Below are 17,514 nucleotides of genomic sequence, written 5' to 3'. Positions count from 1 at the left end.
CACCACTCTCAATCTGTGGACCCTTCTTTGATACTGAGGTCACGTCTATGTCTCAGCAATTACTGGAAATGTCTTCACTTTCTACAAACCGCAAAACCAGTGAAGTTGGCACGTTGTGTAAATCGTAAATAAAAACAGAATACAATGATTTGCACCTATATTCAATTCAATAGACTGTAAAGATAAGATATTCAACGTTCGAACTGGAAAACGTTGTTATTTTTTGCAAATGCTAGCTCATTTGGAATTTGATGCCTGCAACATGTTTAAAAAAAGCTGGCACAGGTGGCAAAAAAGACTGAGAAAGTTGAGCAATGCTCATCAAACACTTATTTGGAACATCCCACAGGTGAACAGGCTAATTGGGAACAGGTGGGTGCCATGATTGGGTATAAAAGCAGCTTCCATGAAATGCTCAGTCATTCACAGACAAGGATGTGGCGAGGGTCACCACTTTGTGAAAAAAAGCCTGAGCAAATTGTTTAAGAACAACATTTCTCAACCAGCTATTGCAATGAACTTAGGGATTTCACCATCTAAGGTCTGTAATATCATCAAAGGGTTCAGAGAATCTGGAGGAATCACTGCACGTAACATTGAATGCCTGTGACCTTGGATCCCTCAGGCGGTACTGCATCAAAAAGCGACATCAGTTTGTAAAGGATATCACCACATGGGCTCAGGAACACTTCAGAAAACCACTGTCAGTAACTACAGTTTGTCGCTACATCTGTAAGTGCAAGTTAAAACTCTACTATGCAAAGCGAAAGCCATTTATCAACTAAGCTCAACTAAGATGGACTGATGCAAAGTGGAAAAGTGTTCTGTGGTCTGACGAGTCCACATTTCAAGTTGTATTTGGAAATTGTGGACGTCGTGTCCTCTGGACCAAAGAAGAAAAGAACCATCCGGATTGTTCTAAGCGCAAAGTTCAAAAGCCAGCATCTGTGATGGTATGGGGGTGTATTAGTGCCCAAGGCAACTTACACATCTGTGAAGGCACCATTAATGCTGAAAGGTACATACAGGTTTTGGAACAACATATGTTGCCATCCAAGCAACGTTATCATAGACGCCCAAGCCATGTGTTACAACAGCGTGGCTTCATAGTAAAAGAGTGTGGGTACTAGACTGGCCTGCCTGTAGTCCAGACCTGTCTCCCACTGAAAATTGTGTGGCGCAATATGAAGCCTAAAATACCACAACGGAGACCCCGGACTGTTGAACAACTTAAACTGTACATCAAGCAAGAATGGGAAAGAATTCCACCTAAAAAGCTTTAAAAAATGTGTCTCCTCAGTTCCCAAACATTTACTGAGTGTTGTTAAAAGGAAAGGCCATGTAACACAGTGGTAAAAATTCCCCTGCGCCAACTTTTTTGCAATGTGTTGCTGCCATTAAATTCTAAGTTAATGATTATTTGAAAAAAAAAATGTGTTTCTCAATTCGAACATTAAATACCCTGTCTTTGCAGTCTATTCAATTAAATATAACTTGAAAAGGATTTGCAAATCATTGTATTCTGTTTTTATTTACGATTGACACAACGTGCCAACTTCACTGGTTTTGGGTTTTGTACATATATATATACATACATGTATATATGAGGCAGAGGTGGGACCAAGTCATTGCTTTGCAAGTCACAAGTAAGTCTCAAGTCTTTGCCCTCAAGTCTCGAGTCAAGTCCCGAGTCAAGACAGGCAAGTCCCGAGTCAAGTCCAAAGTCAAGACTGGAAAGTCTCAAGTCAAGTCACAAGTCATGCATTTTGAGTTTCGAGTCCTTTCAAGTCCTTTTAACCACAGACTAATATTTTTACACAGATTGTGTATGCTTTTAAAACGTTGTATTTATTTATTAAAACAAGTCCATTTGAAATAGCAGGAACAAAAATATTACTGACATTGCAATTCATAATAGCACTATTAAAGGCCTACTGAAATGATTGTTTTTTATTTAAACAGGAATAGCAGATCCATTCTATGTGTCATACTTGATCATTTCGCGATATTGCCATATTTTTGCTGAAAGGATTTAGTAGAGAAAATCGACGATAAAGTTCGCAACTTTTGCTCGCTGATAAAAAAAAAGCCTTGCCTGTAGCGTGACGTCACAGGAGCTAGTATTCCTCACAATTCCCCATTGTTTACAATGGAGCGAGAGAGATTCGGACCGAGAAAGTGATGATTACCCCATTAATTTGAGCGAGGATGAAAGATTCGTAGATGAGGAACGTTACAGTGAAGGACTTGAGAGACAGTGATGGACGTATCTTTTTTCGCTCTGACCGTAACTTAGGTACAAGCTGGCTCATTGGATTCCACACTCCCTTTTTTTTATTGTGGATCACGGATTTGTATTTTAAACCACCTCGGATACTATATCCTCTTGAAAATGAGAGTCGAGAACGCGAAATGGACATTCAGTGCCTTTTATCTCCACGACAATACATCGGCGAAATGCTTTAGCTACGAGCTAACGTGATAGCATCGTGCTTTAACTGCATATAGAAACACAAAAATAAACCCCTGACTGGAAGGATAGATAGAAAATCAACAATACTATTAAACCGTGGACATGTAAATACACGGTTAATGCTTTCCAGGCTGGCGAAGGTTAACAATGCTGTGCTAAGGACACCATTGAAGCTAACTTAGCAACGGGACCTCACAGAGCTATGCTAAAAACATTAGCTCTCCACCTACGCCAGCCAGCCCTCATCTACTCATCAACACCCGTGCTCACCTGCGTTCCAGCGATCGGCAGAAGGACGAAGGACTTCACACGATGCGTTTGGCGGCCCGGAGACGTAGGAAGTCAAGGTGAGGTCGGCGGCTAGCGCGGCTAGCGCTCCAACAAAGTCCTCCTGGTTGTGTTGCTGTAGTCCGCTGCTAATACACCGATCCCACCTACAACTGTCTTCTTTGCAGCCTTCATCGTTCATTAAACAAATTGCAAAAGATGTCCAGAATACTGTGGAATTATGAAATGAAAACAGAGCTTTTTGTATAGGATTCTACGGGTACCATAACTTCCGTTACTCTGACTTCGTCACGCGCATACGTCATCATACCGCGACGTTTCAGCCGGATATTTCCCGGGAAGTTTTAAATGTCACTTTATAAGTTAACCCAGCCGTATTGGCATGTGTTGCAATGTTAAGATTTCATCATTGATATATAAACTATCAGACTGCGTGGTCGGTAGTAGTGGGTTTCAGTAGGCCTTTAACCAGTCATTTTAATAGTGTAAACAATTTTAAACATTTAACTCATTCCTTTACAGAATAAACACATTTGCAAAAACAAGTGCAACTGTACTTATTTGTACAAAAGTGTTAACATTGTATGTCCATGGCATATTGCATTGTAACTAGTTCCACAGCAGTTTCTATTCTGTTCTTACCTTATCTCATTGATCTCATCTCATACTGTATGTGTGTTGATGTGTGCGTACACATGAAAAACATAACAAATACATGAACATAACAATGAACAGAGTTGTACTTTTTAGATGTCAGGGCCCTATGCAATATGTATGTAATATAATATAATATATAATATATGTATATTATATATATATATATGTATATAATATATATATATATATATATATATATATATATATATATATATATATATATATATATATATATACATATTATATATAATATAATATGTAATATAGTATACATTTTAACTGACCTTTATTTGACTATGTTTGTCTTTTTGTAGGTGGCTAAAATATGCGGTGCTGCTGACCGCCGTCTAACGTTACGTTATTGTGTGTGATACATTGACTAACGTAACGTTATGTGTTAGGTACCTCATGCAACCCTGCTTAAAAAAAATCACTTGACAAAAAGTATGAATAAGGTAGCGAACTGCAGTGGACGCAACAGATTGCCGTGTTTGCAATGACGTTATAACCACAGACATCTTATAAGTAGACGCAGCATTGGTTGCTGTGACGCGAGCAATTTGCATCTTGAAGTGGTGATGAGGAGCCGGCGAGCAGCCTAAACTGACAGTTGACAGGTACAAAACAAAGATGCCGGGCTGGTGTTCAGCGTTTTCCTGCTCAAATGAGCGGACTGTTGAAAATAGGAATCGGGGGATTACTTTTCACAAGTAAGATTTAACATTAATGTACTATTGGTTGTATTTTATTAAAATAACATTACCACAGAGTTGAGAAGGAGCAAAGATCTTCAATATTTGTATGTGAAAATCACAAAGAAATCTTCTGGGGGAGGATGACGCCCCTAAAGGGGTTTGGTTTACAAACTTTCAGCCCCACCTAAAACAACATTCACCAGCCGCCACTGATTATGATGCATTCTCATTTTAGGCAAAATATAAGACAATACTTTCTTAACAGTATAATTGTAACCAGGAATAAGTCTTCAAGTAACAATATTCAAATACTAACATTGTTGGGTAAGACAGCATTTGGTTTTATTCTGAATCCAGTGAAACAGATTGGTGGTTTTAGCTGATATAAAGACTTTCAGGTGTTTATATATGTTTAAGTATTTGGCAGACGCTTTTATCCAAAGCGACGTACATAAAAAATACATATATAACAATCACTGTAAACATGATCATTTAAGGGAAGAATGTAATACAAAATATCAATACAAAGTGTCAAGACAGAATAAACTCTCTGCTGCTGCAGCAACAGAGATACAGTCTATAAGATATATAGATATCTAATGTATTCATACATTGTTTATGTAGGATATACACATGTATATATAACCTAATCATATTGTTTCTTCAATTTAAAAATAGCTGACCGTTTTTTTCCCCTTTCTCTGGGGATGATATTCCCAGTTTTGATCTCGGACGTCTGGTCACTTATAGCGTATAAGAATATTATATTACTGTTAAGCAAACTATGAATAATAAAACACGCCAAAACATGTGTCCTTTATCATAGCTACACGTATGACAAAAAAGCGCGTGAAAATCAGTGGTATTCAGTGAGGTAAGATGAATTAAATGCGCTGACAGTTCATTGCTCCTGCCAAATGAATTGCACTAGTGGAGCGGATCACCACTCCAAGATGGCGGCCCCGCGTCTCGTCTGCGCCTGTAGGCAGTAGCGCTCCATGCTGCGTACCCTTATAAGATGTCTATGGTTATAAAGTTAGCAGTGAGTTTACAGCCTCACTGATTTAACTACACAGCAAATAAAAGTCACGTTACTTAGCCAATAAACGTTAGCTTACATTCAAAACGTACCCTTCTTTGTGCATCTTCAAATGTCGAACGAAGTTGGAAGTTGTTACGTCTCCGTCTATAATATTCGAACTGCATGATTTGCATAGGGCTATTCGTTTTTTGTTGACCGAGTCGTAGTTTTAATACCCGAACAAAATTAACTTTGGCATAATTGTTTCTCACTGCCGCATTGTTTGACAATTCTTCTTCATTGGTTGTCCTGCAATTTGATTGGATGAGAGCTGTGTGATGAAAACAGCGTAGATCTAATTTGATTGGCTGTTGTACTGAGAGCACACCAGCTGACAGGAACAACACGCTGATAGACACAGACGAAGAAAAGGAAAAATACGGAGCGGCGCGCTCCCAAATAACTTTTTAATCTTTGGGTTTTGGGGAAAGTAGCAAGTCATGTCAAGTCAAAAGCCTCAAGTCCAAGTGAAGTCACAAGTCATTGATGTTAAAGTCTAAGTCGAGTTGCAAGTCTCTTTACATTTTGTCAAGTCGAGTCCAAAGTCATCAAATTCATGACTCGAGTCTGACTCGAGTCCAAGTCATGTGACTCGAGTCCACACCTCTGATATGAGGTATATCACCTCGACTTGGTCATTTAAAAAGTAGCTCGCCTGCTGAAAAAATGTGGGCACCACTGCATTAAGAGTCTCCTGTCTGGAAACATTTGGCCTTGCCAGTGAAATATGTAAACGGACAGGAATAAGACAAAAGCCATCAAGCCACCGATGATAATAAAACGTAGATGATTGGCCATTGCAGTTAATGCCTTTCAGTGATGATCACCAAAGCCGATCCCTCTGACTTTTTTTGACTGTTTTTGGTCCCTCGGCTGACTAGCAGCTAACTGTGTATGTTCTTATACCGTATGGCGCCGCTCCCCTTAGTTTATAATGCAGCAAATAAACTGCATTTCTTGGCATCTTAAGTATCATTACCAAAAATCATTATCACTGGAGGACAAGGCTAAACTCACCGGGTTAGAACAACCAGGATAAGGCATGCAAATCGTGAATCTAGCCTTAAGAAACAATAGAAATAAATGCTTATTAAAGTTAAAGAAGTGTTCATAAAAGTAAGTAGTTATTAACAAGAAAGGAACTCGTGGATTAATAGCAGTTAGAGAGAGGATAATATAACAACAACTGTTGGTGTGTCAGCAATGCCCCAGTCAGTACACCACACCAGAGATTCTCGAACTGTGGTGCGCTTACCACTAGTTGTCCATCTAGTGGTACTCCAAATAAACACTTAATATTAAACATTCAAACACAGTGCTACTGTTCAAACTGTGTGCCATGTTACAGTGGACCAAATACTAAATACACTTGTTAAATAAAACAACTGCCTTTTTTTGAATTAATACTTTGGCCTACTATGCTACTGAATAGTAATGTTGGTGGTACTTGGAGAGCCAAGTGTTTTCTGAGTTGATACTTGATTGCACTGCACTACATGTAAAAAGGTGGGCGGATCCATCTATACATTTGTGGGGTCGATACCGAGGGTAGTATCAATATATAATTGATACTAAAGTGATTAGATCAATATTTCTTCTTTCTTAAATATTTTTTTTGTGTTTGGTAATATTTATAAACTCAGGAAATAATTCCCTGGACACAGGAGGACTTTGAGGGCAAAAACCAAAGGATTTTAATGAACAGTGAATAGTAGTTTTTTGCTTTTGTTTAGTTACTGTGTACTACTATTGACATTGCTTTGATCAAATTGTATGTAACAAAAGGGAATAAGGAACTAGTTTAACTATTGTGTTGATATTGTTAAACTGTCAATAACATCCACCTTAAATAAGTGTTGTTTTTTTTAATTAAAGTTAATATATGTGGTCGGTAGCGGTAACGGTCAATCTCATTCGTGAATGGCAGGGCTAATATTATTAATAATAATAAGAAGAAGAATCCATCCATTGTCTACCGCTTGTGCCTTTCGGGGTCGCGGGGGGTGCTGGAGCCTATCGCAGCTGCATTCGGGCGAAGGCGGGGTACACCCTGGACAAGTCGCCACCTCATCGCAGATAATAATAATAATAATAATAATAATAATAATTCACACTGCCTAAAATGTAATAATTGTTTTAATCATTAAATCTGTTTACACAAAAGCTAAGCAGTTTTATGTTCTGCATTATGTTCCCTAACAATGACCAAAATGAACTGAACCGTGACTTGAGGTACGTAACGAACCGTGGTTATGGTGTAGCCCCCCCACCTCCCACCCTCTATTTACTAGTATATGTGCGGTGACCTTCACACTAGGTGAAGCATTAAAGCTTTTGGATTTTTTTTTTAACTTAAATTCATATCCTGCAATCATTGTTAATACAAGTTGCTCATTAAGGCAATAACATGACAAATAAGTGAGTAATTCACTTCATAAAACATGTTCTTAATCACACTCATCTGCTTTGATAAAACTAAATACAAATTTTTGGAGTATTTATTACCTTACTGTATTTGTATATGAAGTATATGCACTATCCTCCATAAAAACGTACTTGGTAAGATCATAAAGTCCGGTATGGAGAAGTATTTGATCTTGGCTATATAATCCTCCATATTGGCAGCCACATTCATTCATTCATTTGGCACAGCATTAAAACAACGTTCTTGCATCTGACAGAAAAAAACCTCACAAGGGCAGGCTTCCTCGCTGATAAGACATGGTAAAAACATGTTTAGAGCTGTGTATAGAGAGTATCTGTTTCAAAGGTGGCAGCAAACATGGCACCCTGCAGTCACGTGAGGGGCTTTTGACCAATCAGAGAGAGTATGGCCAGAGGATCTCCTAAATGATTGGTCAAAAGCCCCTCACATGACTACAGGGCGCCATGTTTGCTACCACCTTTGAAACAGAGTTGGCCATCCTGTCTCTATACACAGCTCTGCATCTGCAAGCTCCCAATCCACCCCTCATCTCAATGTGGCAAGTTAGAGTACTACATGGGCTACTCTAATACCTACAGCTGTACTTATACTCCCATGATCAAGAATAATGATGTCACACTTACATTAAAAACATTAAAAAGGTTGTAGATTCTAAAATGTACAAAACAGAAATTCATGGTGCCAACATTATTTTGGCAACACTATGACAAGCAGACCAGCCAGTAAGCAGCAGCCTAATTCTCTTCAGCTTTCAACACATACAAACAAAAATGAGTTTAATGGACAAATATTAATATTCATTTTATATTTTTATAATGTATTTATTCTTAAATGTAATAAACACTTACCAGTACTATTCTGTTGTTTGGATAATAAAAAACGTTTTTGGGCCGATAATACAAATTTGAGTATCGATCCAATACCAAGTAGTTACAGGGGCAGTATGGATCATACTTTAGATTTTCAATATCATTGAATTATTACATTTTTGGACACATTTATGGTGGTGTAACAATATTAATTAAATATTTCAATGATGTCCTACTATTGGCTCCGACTGAAATGATTTGGTTTTTGCATTCAATGTCCTCCTGTGCCCAGGGACTTATTTCATGAGTTTGTAGACAATCACAAAAACAACTAAAGATTCTGTGATAACAAAAAAAATCGATCTAATTACTGTATTATCGACATCGGTATTAAAAAAAACAAAAGCACAGGGTTTATTTAACAGTTATATTCAATATTTATGGCCGCTGTAACATATACACACAGTTTGAACATTAACACTGTGTTTGAATATAGGAAATTAAAACACTGTACTTTAATCAAGTGATTCTTTGGCGTACCACTAGATGGAGCCTGCGCACCACTGGTGGTACATGTACCACAGTTTAAATGTTTAGTAGACCTACATTACACATTACATTTTAATGATTGAACAGAAAATTGTTACAATGTTATTGAACACAATAGTTAAAATATGATTTCTTTAAGTCAGGGGTGTCAAACTCATTTCAGCTCAGGGCCCGCATGGAGGAAAATTTGTGCACACGCGGACTATTAAAATCACGGCATTAAAACTAAAAAATAAAGACGACTTCAGATTGTTTTCTTTGTCTTACTTTGGCCAAAAATAGAACAAACACATTCTGAAAATATTACAAAAAAAATATAGAAAAAAATAACGGAAGAAAGTGAATTAATGTTTATAACTGAATACATTTACATATGCATAAAAATGTGTTTTCTTTTGTTTTTGTTTTTTTCATGAATTAAGTAACGTTTATGACAACCTTTTCCAAAACACAATATAGAATGTGAGATATAACAGGATAATGCATACATTTATCATTTGTTTTCAAAACGCTTACAAAAAAGTGAGACCCCAAAAATTGACTGTGGGACCCAATTTTTATGACCTGATGGGGTCCCTGGGAACCCATTTTGAAAATTCCTAGCGCCAACACTGATGGAGTATTGGTGTGTGCAAAACATCAGCAGGCAGCTGTGGCCTGCGGGCCGGTTCTAATACTAATCAAATATCATCCCGGGGGCCATAGATCATTCATTCGCGGGCCGGATCTGGCCCGCGGGCCTTTACTTTGACACCCCTGCTCTAAGTTATGCACTCTAAATTTCCATACACTGCATGTATACAACTTTGGTTGTGTAAATAATGTAACACTGTACTATAGCAGTTCTCATGACCGTCAAATACATGTTTATGTTCCATTTCCATTATTTCTTGTTAAATAAATAAAATTATTTTAATATAAGCGTACGCACTGCGCATCATTTTCATTTTACTCAGAGTAAGTAAATACATTGTACCCCACTATGCACCTCGCTCTACTAGTGTTAGCGACCGTCCTAGCACAGTTTAGGGTTGGGTGCACATTGCATTGAGTATGAATAAATACATTTGGGATATTCAATACATTTCATATTGGTCCTGAATTTTTTCTTTGCGAGTCATTTTTTTAATTAATAGCACCGGTGCTACTAGTGGAAAAAGCGTACAGCCCTGACGAGTAAACTGAAAAGTTACTTGATAAATCCTTAATCCAGCCGTCCATTGTTTACATTGTGTATCTCTCAATGTCGCGGGGGGTCAGGGGGAGACAAGTCGCCGCCTCATAAAGAGTCACCCAAAAAGTATATTTCAAGTAAGTGAGCCTTAAAGGCCTACTGAAACCCACTACTACCGACCACGCAGTCTGATAGTTTATATATCAATGATGAAATCTTAACATTATAACACATGCCAATACGGCCGGGTTAACTTATAAAGTGACATTTTAAATTTGCCGCTAAACTTCCGGTTAGAAACGCCTCTGAGGATGACGTATGCGCGTGACGTAGACCGGGGAACACGGGTATGCCTTCCACATTGAAGCCAATACGAAAAAGCTCTGTTTTCATTTCATAATTCCACAGTATTCTGGACATCTGTGTTCGTGAATCTGTTGCAATCATGTTCATTGCATTATGGAGAAGGAAGCTGAGCAAGCAAAGAAGAAAGTTGTCGGTGCGAAATGGACGTATTTTTCGAACGTAGTCAGCAACAACAGTACACAGCCGGCGCTTCTTTGTTTACATTCCCAAAAGATGCAGTCAAGATGGAAGAACTCGGATAACAGAGACTCTAACCAGGAGGACTTTTGACTTCGATACACAGACGCCTGTAGAGAACTGGGACAACACAGACTCTTACCAGGATTACTTTGATTTGGATGACAAAGACGCAGACGTGCTACTGTGAGTATGCAGCTTTGGCTTCTAAACATTTGATCGCTTGACCGTATGTGCGCAACTTTTTTTGCGTATGTACGTAACTTTTTTAAAATATATAAGCTTTATGAACCTTGGGTTAGGTGAACGGTCTTTTGGGCTGAGTGATTGTGTGTGTTGATCAGGTGTTTGAATTGTATTGGTGTGTTCTATGGAGCTAGGAGCTAGCATAGGAGCTAGGAGCTAGCATAACAAACACACAGGTGTTTTTATGCAGGATTAATTTGTGGCATATTAAATATAAGCCTGGATGTGTTGTGGCTAATAGAGTATATATATGTCTTGTGTTTATTTACTGTTGTAGTCATTCCCAGCTGAATATCAGGTACCGTGAGTATGCAGCCTTGGCTGCTAAACATTTGATAGCTTGACCGTATGTGCGCGTCACGTACGTAACTTTTTAAAAATATATAAGCTTTATGAACCTTGGGTTAGGTGAACGGTCTTTTGGGCTGAGTGATTGTGTGTGTTGATCAGGTGTTTGAATTGTATTGGCGTGTTCTATGGAGCTAGGAGCTAGCAGAGGAGCTAGGAGCTAGCGTAACAAACACGCAGGTGTTTTTATGCAGGATTAATTTGTGGCATATTAAATATAAGCCTGGTTGTGTTGTGGCTAATAGAGTATATATATGTCTTGTGTTTATTTACTGTTGTAGTCATTCCCAGCTGAATATCAGGTCACCCCCGGCTCTCACAGCATCTTCCCTATCTGAATAGCTTCAACTCCCCACTAGTCCTTCACTTGCACTTTACTCATCCACAAATCTTTCAACCTCGCTCAAATTAATGGGGAAATTGTCGCTTTCTCGGTCCGAATCTCTCTCACTTCATGCGGCCATCATTGTAAACAATAGGGAACTTTGCGTATATGTTCAATTGACTACGTCACGCTACTTCCGGTAGGGGCAAGCCTTTTTTTTATCAGATACCAAAAGTTGCAATCTTTATCGTCGTTGTTCTATACTAAATCCTTTCAGCAAAAATATGGCAATATCGCGAAATGATCAAGTATGACACATAGAATAGATCTGCTATCCCCGTTTAAATTAAAAAAAATTCATTTCAGTAGGCCTTTAACATTAGTTAATGTTTACATTGTCACTCTAAAGACTGCAACTGTAAATGTATTGGGTTTTTTTTTATTTGTTTGAAACAGTAGTAATTATTTGCACTTAAAAATACTTGCTTGTACCAATAAATATGATTAGAACATAAGAGCATTATGTTTGGGTTCAATTATAGTAAGTGTGTTTATCCTAAACATTTCTGCCACTTAATTTCACACATTGTGGAATTTTTTTGGGGAGCGGGGAGGAGACATATACCACAATAATATTGTACTGTGAGATTTTGATGCTGTTACATCCATATAGTTTAGGATGGCTAGAACGCTACAGTGCTTTGAAGACGCCTTTGCTCACTTGTCGCAGCTTGAATGTGGATGACACATTTAGTCATCAACATGCATTATCACGATATAACGATAGTATTAAAAGCTCAATCGTCGTCCAATTAATATTGTATATCATCTACAGCAGGCGTGTCAAACTCGTTTTCATTGAGGGCCACATCGCCACACCATATGGTTGCCCTCAGAGGGCCGCTTTTAACAGTGAATAATATACAGTATGAATATGAATGTGTATTTATAAAACATGTGTACAATTGTCTGTCTTTTTTTACATACGCTGTACAAAACCAAATCTTTAGATTGTACTGTATAAAACTGGCAGCTCAGTCACCACCATTTTACCGTAATATTTGCAGGGTTGTTGTTTTTTTACAGCATATAAAATAAAAAAAATACATGGAATTAAATTAAATGGAATGGAATGGAAAAACGGTACCACTGGGGGTTTTTTACGTAAAAATTCATGCACGTTTTTTATACTGTAAAATCTAGGGTTGTTGTGTTTTATTGTGTATTATTACTCTATATTGAAAGTGGATTTTACTGTAAAAAAATGTTACTGTAACATTATTACATGAACAGTTTGTTGGATTACTTGCTTTGAAATCATAAGTCAAGCAGATATTTAAGTATTTATCTTTATTTAAAGTTCAAGTACCACTGATAGTCACACACACTAGGTGTGGTGAGATTATCCTCTGCATTTGACCCATCCCCATGTTCACCCCCTGGGAGGTGAGGGGAGCAGTGAGCAGCAGTGGTGGCCACGCTCAGGAATCATTTTTGGTGATTTAACCCCCAATTCCAACCCTTGATGCTGAGTGCCAAGCAGGGAGGTAATGGGTCCCATTTTTATAGTCTTTGGTATGACTCTGTCAGGTAGGTCACGACCTACAGACCTCAGGGCGCACACTCTAACCACAAGGCCACTGAGCAGGTGGTGTTGAACAACAATTATTTGAACAATAACATTGTTTTGAAATGTATGAGGATATAATATTTTGTTTTATTATTAGAGATGATTAAAGTGTAAATATATGTAATTGTACGCCGTACATTTATTTTTGTAATACATTTATTAAGAAAAGATAAGGTACTTTATATAAGGGACGGCGTGGCGAAGTTGGTAGAGTGGCCGTGCCAGCAATCGGAGGGTTCCTGGTTCGATTCCCACCTTCTACCAACCTAGTCACGTCCGTTGTGTCCTTGAGCAAGACACTTCACCCTTGCTCCTGATGGCTGCTGGTTAGCGCCTTGCATGGCAGCTCCCGCCATCAGTGTGTGAATGTGTGTGTGAATGGGTGAATGTGGAAATACTGTCAAAGCGCTTTGAGTACCTTGAAGGTAGAAAAGCGCTATACAAGTATAACCCATTTATCATTTATCATTTACTTTATTTACACATATTATTTCCATGCTTTCGGGGGCCACACAAATAGACGTGGCGGGCCAGATTTGGCCCTCGGGCCTTGAGTTTGACACCTGTGATCTACAGGGATATGGCGCAACCCGAATGCAATGATGAAAGAAAAATTTTGAAATGTTAACCCGCTTTCTTTAAATGCATCACTAACGTGGGACCACAACCCCTTTCAAGCAAAACACAGCAACAGGTCCCAGTCCAAAAAAGAGCTGCCAAGATTCAATGAGGTCTTTCGGTGTATTTTAGGAAAAAGGGAGGGAAGATTGGGGGTCGGGGGTGGGGATTGGAGGTAATAGGCAATTATGGCACGGGATCAGTGTGCCCACTGAAGTGTGGATCCCACAGCATACAAACAAGCTCACTCTGGCAGATACTTAAGTCTCCACAATGGACGTCTGCAAGTCAACCTCATATAAATAAAGCCAGTTTGTAAATGAGGGTCCACATAATTACAGCAACATCCATACATCATTGCAAACCACACTTTTATCATAAAGAGCGTCTTACCTGACACTGAGACCCTCATAGACGCCTCCAGCGGCCGGTTGTTGTCCAGAGCCTGGCTAAGCTGGATCTCCCCCGTCATTTTGTTGAGGAGCACCAGATTCAGCTCGTTGCCCACCTCGAAGCTGTAGTGCAGCTGGTCCGAGACGTCCGGGTCGTGCGCGGGGATGCGACCGATCACTCCCGCAGGGAAGCTGCTGGATTCGTCGGTCACATAGTTGTTGAAGATGATCTGGAAGTTCTTGAGAAGGGGCATGTTGTCGTTCTTATCCACCAGTTTGATGTGAACTGTGGCCCTGCTCACCAGAGGGGCGGAGGTGGCTTGGACCACTATGACGTACTCAGACCTGCTCTCGTAGTCCAGGTCTATGAGCGACGTCAGTTCACCGGAAAAGATATCCAGCTGGAACATCTCAGGGATGTTTCCCTCCACAATTTGGTACATGATCTGTGCATTGCTGCCTTCGTCCGGGTCTGTGGCAGAAATAAGCGCTACCACCACACCAATGGGGCTGTTTTCTTCCACCATAATGTCAAAGTCATCCTTCTCAAACACTGGAGGATTGTCGTTCACGTCCAGAATGGTCACTTGGATGTTGATGGGAGTCTTCAAAGCAGGAACACCTTTATCCACAGCCAAAGCCTGCAGGCTGTAAACGGGCACGTTCTCTCTGTCTAGCCTGCGCAGCGTTCGCACAATACCAGACGTGGATTCTATTATGAAGTCTCCATCACCGTCCTCTCCGCCCTGGAAGGTGTAGAAGACCCTACCATGGAGGCCAGAGTCTCGATCAGTAGCGGACACCTGGACCACGCTGGTGAACACAGGTACGTCCTCCATCACCGAGCCCACATAATAGTCCCTGACGAAGCGCGGCGAATTGTCGTTGACATCATTCACCAGTATCTCCAGGTACGTGGTGTCCGACTTCTGCGGTATGCCGTTGTCGCGGGCAGTGATGGCCAGCGTGTAGGACACCTGGTCCTCGTAGTCCAGCTCCATCTGCGTGGTGATGGCGCCTGTGTCAGGACCAATGTCGAACTGGGGGATGCTATCGTCCATGTAGTAGGTGATGCGGGCGTTCTCACCCGTGTCTTCATCCGTTGCGCTTATGATGACGACGACAGTCCCCATAGGCCGATCCTCGTTGATGTTCACCGTGTAGTGTGAGCTCTGGAACACAGGCCGATGTGTGTTGGCGTCTGTGATATTGACAAAAACCTTTGCGGTGTCAAAGAGCGTCCCGTCACTCGCCATCACGGTCAAGACGTACTGGCGTTCTAGTTTGTAGTCCAAAGGTAGCGCCAGCGTGATGAGCCCCCCTCCGCTCTGACTCGTGATAGAGAACCTGTTGCGAGTGTTTCCGCTGGATATCTGATAGGTCACCACGCTGTTGATGTCCTGGTCCACGGCGGACACCGTCACTACGCTTGTACCCACAGCAGCATCCTCGTTCATTCGCATGTAGTACGCCTTCTGGATGAACTCGGGGTTGTTGTCGTTGATGTCGAGGATGGTCATGCTAATGCTCGCTGAGGAGGACATGGCAGGGTAGCCATGATCTCGGGCCTCCACTCCAAAGTTGTAAAAGTCCACACTCTCCCTGTCCAACTCTGCGGCCACGACAATCCAACCTGTGCTGTTGTTGATGCTGAAGGGGAAGTTAGGCATGGTTTCAGTGAGACGATAATCCAGCCTGGAGTTGTCCCCGGAGTCTGCATCCACGGCTTGGATGTGGATGATAGAATAGCCTAGCGGCACATTCTCTAACACAGTGGCTTGGAAGGGGGTACTGACAAAAATGGGGGCGTTGTCGTTAACATCCAGCACCTGCACCGTCACCAGGCCGCTGATGTTGGACAGAGGGGGGCGCCCACCGTCCTGAGCTCGGATTCTTAGGGTGTATTCTTTGTTTGTCTCGTAATCCAAGTGACTCACCAGGTCCATTTTACCTGACTGGGCATCTATGTAGAACTGCCCCCTGGAGTTGCCACTCATGATGCTGAAGTGGACCATGGCGTTGCTCCCCCTATCCTGGTCTGTGGCGGTCACCTGCAGGATCTCAGTATTAGGTACCATATTTTCCAGTACTTGGACCACGTAACGCTTCTCGCTGAACTGCGGAGCATTATCGTTGTCATCCTCTACCACGATGTAAACCGTTGCTGTGGCGCTACGAGGCCCAGGGTCTCGGCCTTGGTCGTTTGCCTCGACTAACAACGTATACGCCTCCACAGCCTCCCTGTCTACGAGTCCTTTAGTGCGAATGACGCCAGACCTTGAATCAATCTCGAACACGTCATTGGAGCCGTTGCTGTTCAGGATGTGGTACAGGATGTTACCGTTAACCGGTGCGTCGCCATCTGTGGCCCTCACTGTTAAGACCTCGTAGCTGATCTCTAAATTCTCCCGAATGCGCTCCTTATAGTCCTGCTGCTCGAACACGGGGTTGTGGTCGTTGGTGTCGCCGACCGTGACGGTGAGGGTCGCCATGGCTGTGCGACGAGGCACGCCGTTGTCCACCGCCGTCACGCGGAACACGTGAGTTTCTTTGGTCTCACGGTCCAGCACCTCCACCGTGGACACGATGCCACTGGCTGGATCCACTACGAAAAGGTTGTTCGAGCGGCTGTCGAAGAGAGCCTCGATGAAATACTCCAGCCTGCCCGCTTCGTCTTCGTCCATGTCCACCGCTCTCAAAGCAACAACGGACGTCCCGGACGGCCTGTTCTCCGCCACAGACACCTGGTACATTGGGGGTTGGAACTGGGGGCTGCTGTTGATGCTTCTCCTGCTCCTGCCCACCATTCCAGACTTGGACAGAGCTGCCTTTTTTAACAGCTTGCTGACGTGTCTTGGAGTTAAAGGACCCCGTCCAACACGCCAGTGGACGAAGACGGGGTTCACTCTGGAGCCACCTTCTACCAGGACGTCGCAGAGCAGGTCCAGCTCCAAGAGGGTGTCCGGCGTCCAGCACAGAGTCCCAGACACAAACAAGTCCCCCTCGGAGAAGTAGAAGCGACCTCCACTAGTGACTCTGCAGCGGGTGGGCTTTCCAGGTAGTAGCCCCCCTACTGGAAATAAAGCAAATCCTGCTTTGTGACACAATGCTGGCTTTTTGCTGCGTGGACTCCGCAAACTCAGCACCTCCATGTCCCATTCTGCTTTCCGTACGCGCTTTTTGGAGCAATTTCTCCCGTGGATGTGCACGTCATAGCGGGTGGTGACGATGTGCCGGTAG

The 17,514-nt window shown here is 41.5% G+C and overlaps 1 protein-coding gene across 3 annotated transcripts in view; it reads right to left on the bottom strand.

The window, feature by feature from the left end:
• celsr2 (cadherin, EGF LAG seven-pass G-type receptor 2) overlaps nt 1-17,514 on the bottom strand; it is a 230,372-nt gene that overhangs the window by 212,074 nt on the left and 784 nt on the right. For all 3 annotated transcript variants that reach the window (XM_062053464.1, XM_062053480.1, XM_062053471.1), the window contains exon 1: nt 14,276-17,514. This exon is cut by the window's right edge and continues 784 nt beyond it. In XM_062053464.1, coding sequence (XP_061909448.1) covers nt 14,276-17,514 — 3,239 coding nt within the window. The remainder of the gene's footprint in view (nt 1-14,275) is intronic.

Source organism: Entelurus aequoreus, linkage group LG01 (genome assembly GCF_033978785.1).
Source record: "Entelurus aequoreus isolate RoL-2023_Sb linkage group LG01, RoL_Eaeq_v1.1, whole genome shotgun sequence".
In the NCBI taxonomy this organism is placed as follows: domain Eukaryota; kingdom Metazoa; phylum Chordata; class Actinopteri; order Syngnathiformes; family Syngnathidae; genus Entelurus; species Entelurus aequoreus.
This window is presented reverse-complemented; position numbering and strand designations above follow the sequence as displayed.